At 43.0% G+C, this 1,967-nt stretch overlaps 1 protein-coding gene across 1 annotated transcript in view; it reads right to left on the bottom strand.

The window, feature by feature from the left end:
- Window positions 1-1,413, bottom strand: part of LOC112076895 (protein NLRC3-like) — a 17,859-nt gene extending 16,446 nt beyond the window's left edge. Inside the window, exons 1-2 of the mRNA XM_024143537.2 lie at window positions 1,211-1,413; window positions 3-1,109 (exon numbers count right to left, since the gene is read on the bottom strand). Of these exons, the coding sequence (XP_023999305.2) occupies window positions 3-1,109; window positions 1,211-1,331 (1,228 nt within the window). The 5' untranslated portion in view covers window positions 1,332-1,413. The remainder of the gene's footprint in view (window positions 1-2; window positions 1,110-1,210) is intronic.
- Window positions 1,414-1,967: the final 554 nt, after the last annotated feature.

Here is a 1,967-nt window from a genome sequence, read left to right as displayed (position 1 = left end):
TCTCAGGTCCTCCTCATAGAAGATCAGGTTGCCCTTCTGCAGCTGTTGGAAAGCCAGCTTTGCCAGTTTCAGGATCATTGCTTTGTCTGACTGAGACAGTTCCTTTGGGTTTGTCTCTGTGGCTTTGTTGTACTTCCTGTTCTTCACAATGATTTGGATGAGCACGAAGTGTGAGTACATCTGGGTCAGAGTTTTGGGGACTTCATCCTTCTCCGCCTCTTTCAGCATCATCTCAAGGACAGTGGCTGATATCCAACAGAAGACTGGTATGTGGCACATGATGTGGAGGCTCCTTGATGTCTTCATGTGTTTGATGATATCATTTGCCAGATTCTGATCTGTGATTTTCTTCCTGAAATACTCCTCCTTTTGTGGATCATTGAACCCTCGTACCTCTGTTACCTGGTCAACACACTCAGGAGGGATCTGATTGGCTGCTGCAGGCCGTGAGGTTATCCAGAGGTGAGCATCCGGCAGCAGATTCTCCTCGATGAGGTTTGTCATCAGCACATCCACTGAAGTTGGCTTCGTGACATCACAGCACTTCTCATTGTTTWTGAAGTCTAGAGGAAGTCGACACTCATCCAGACCATCAAAAATTAAAACAGTTTTGGTTTCACCATCTTCAATGCTGTCAATCTCTTTCAGCTCTGAGAAGTAGTGGGAAAGAAGTTGCATCAGACTGTATTGGTCCTTTTTCAGGTTCAGATCACGGAAAGGAAGAGGAAACATGAAATGAACGTCCTGATTTGCTTTTCCCTCTGCCCAGTCAAGGATGACCTTCTGCACAGAGACTGTTTTTCCAATGCCAGCGATTCCTTTKGTCAGCACAGTTCTGATAGGTTTGTCTTGTCCAGGTAAAGGCTTGAAGATGTCGTTGCATTTGATTGGTGTCTCTTGTGTGGTTTGTTTCTTGGATGCCATCTCTATCTGTCTAACCTCATGTTCATTATTGAGCCCTCCACTTCCACCCTCTGTGATGTAGAGCTCTGTGTAGATGTCCTTGAACAGACTTTGGTTTCCATGGTGTCCAATTCCTTCAGATATGTGTTGATACTTGTGTTTCAGTTTAGCCTTAATGTCTTGTTGGACTGTCAGCAGAGTTTSACCTGTAGGAAAACAATGAGATTTGGGACTCATAAGTTTGTGTGTGTGTTTTATAAGGGCCTTTGTACCGTTCTTTGTAATATTGTATGAAACACAGTCTTACTTCTTCTTTCCAGAAGGTTGTGTGTGATCTTTAATTCATCCTCACTGTCCAAACTCTCCACTTCCTTATTGTCATSTGGTAATGGTTCCTGGCTGAAAGCAGGTGGCTGATCACTCTTCATTGATAGCAGGCTGGTTGTAGGTGACTCTGCTCTGGGCTTCTGGACACTGAACAAAACAGGGAGACAGATCACCTCATCAATATCTCATCAATATCTCATCTAACTTCATTTTAAACAACTGTATAGTTGAACTTCTAGAAGACCTGAGTTTCTTTTAAAGCTACAGTCTGCAATTGGTAAATCATTTTTGGCCTTTAATGAATGATGTACAGTCATGGCAAAAGTTTTGAGAATGACACAAATATTATTTCACAAAGTCTACTGCCTCAGTTTGTATTTTGGCAATTTGCATTCTCCAGAATGTTATGAAGAGTGATCAGATTAATTTCAAGCCCCTTTGCCATGCAAATGAACTGAATCCCCCAAAAAATTCCACTGCATTTCAGCCCTGCCACAAAAGGTCCAGCTGACATATGTCAGTGATTCTCTCGTAACAGAGGTGCGAGTGTTGAAGAGGATAAGGCTGGGATCACTCTGTCATGCGATTGAGTTTGAATAACAGACTGGAAGCTTCAAAAGAGGGTTGTGCTTGGAATCAATTTTCTTCCTCTGTCACCATGGTTACTGCAAGGAAACACGTGCAGTCATCATTGCTTTCCAGGGCCAAAAAGGGATTCACAGGCAAGGATATTGGCT

Source organism: Salvelinus sp. IW2-2015, unplaced genomic scaffold, assembly GCF_002910315.2.
Source record: "Salvelinus sp. IW2-2015 unplaced genomic scaffold, ASM291031v2 Un_scaffold4111, whole genome shotgun sequence".
Taxonomy (NCBI): domain Eukaryota; kingdom Metazoa; phylum Chordata; class Actinopteri; order Salmoniformes; family Salmonidae; genus Salvelinus; species Salvelinus sp. IW2-2015.
This window is presented reverse-complemented; position numbering and strand designations above follow the sequence as displayed.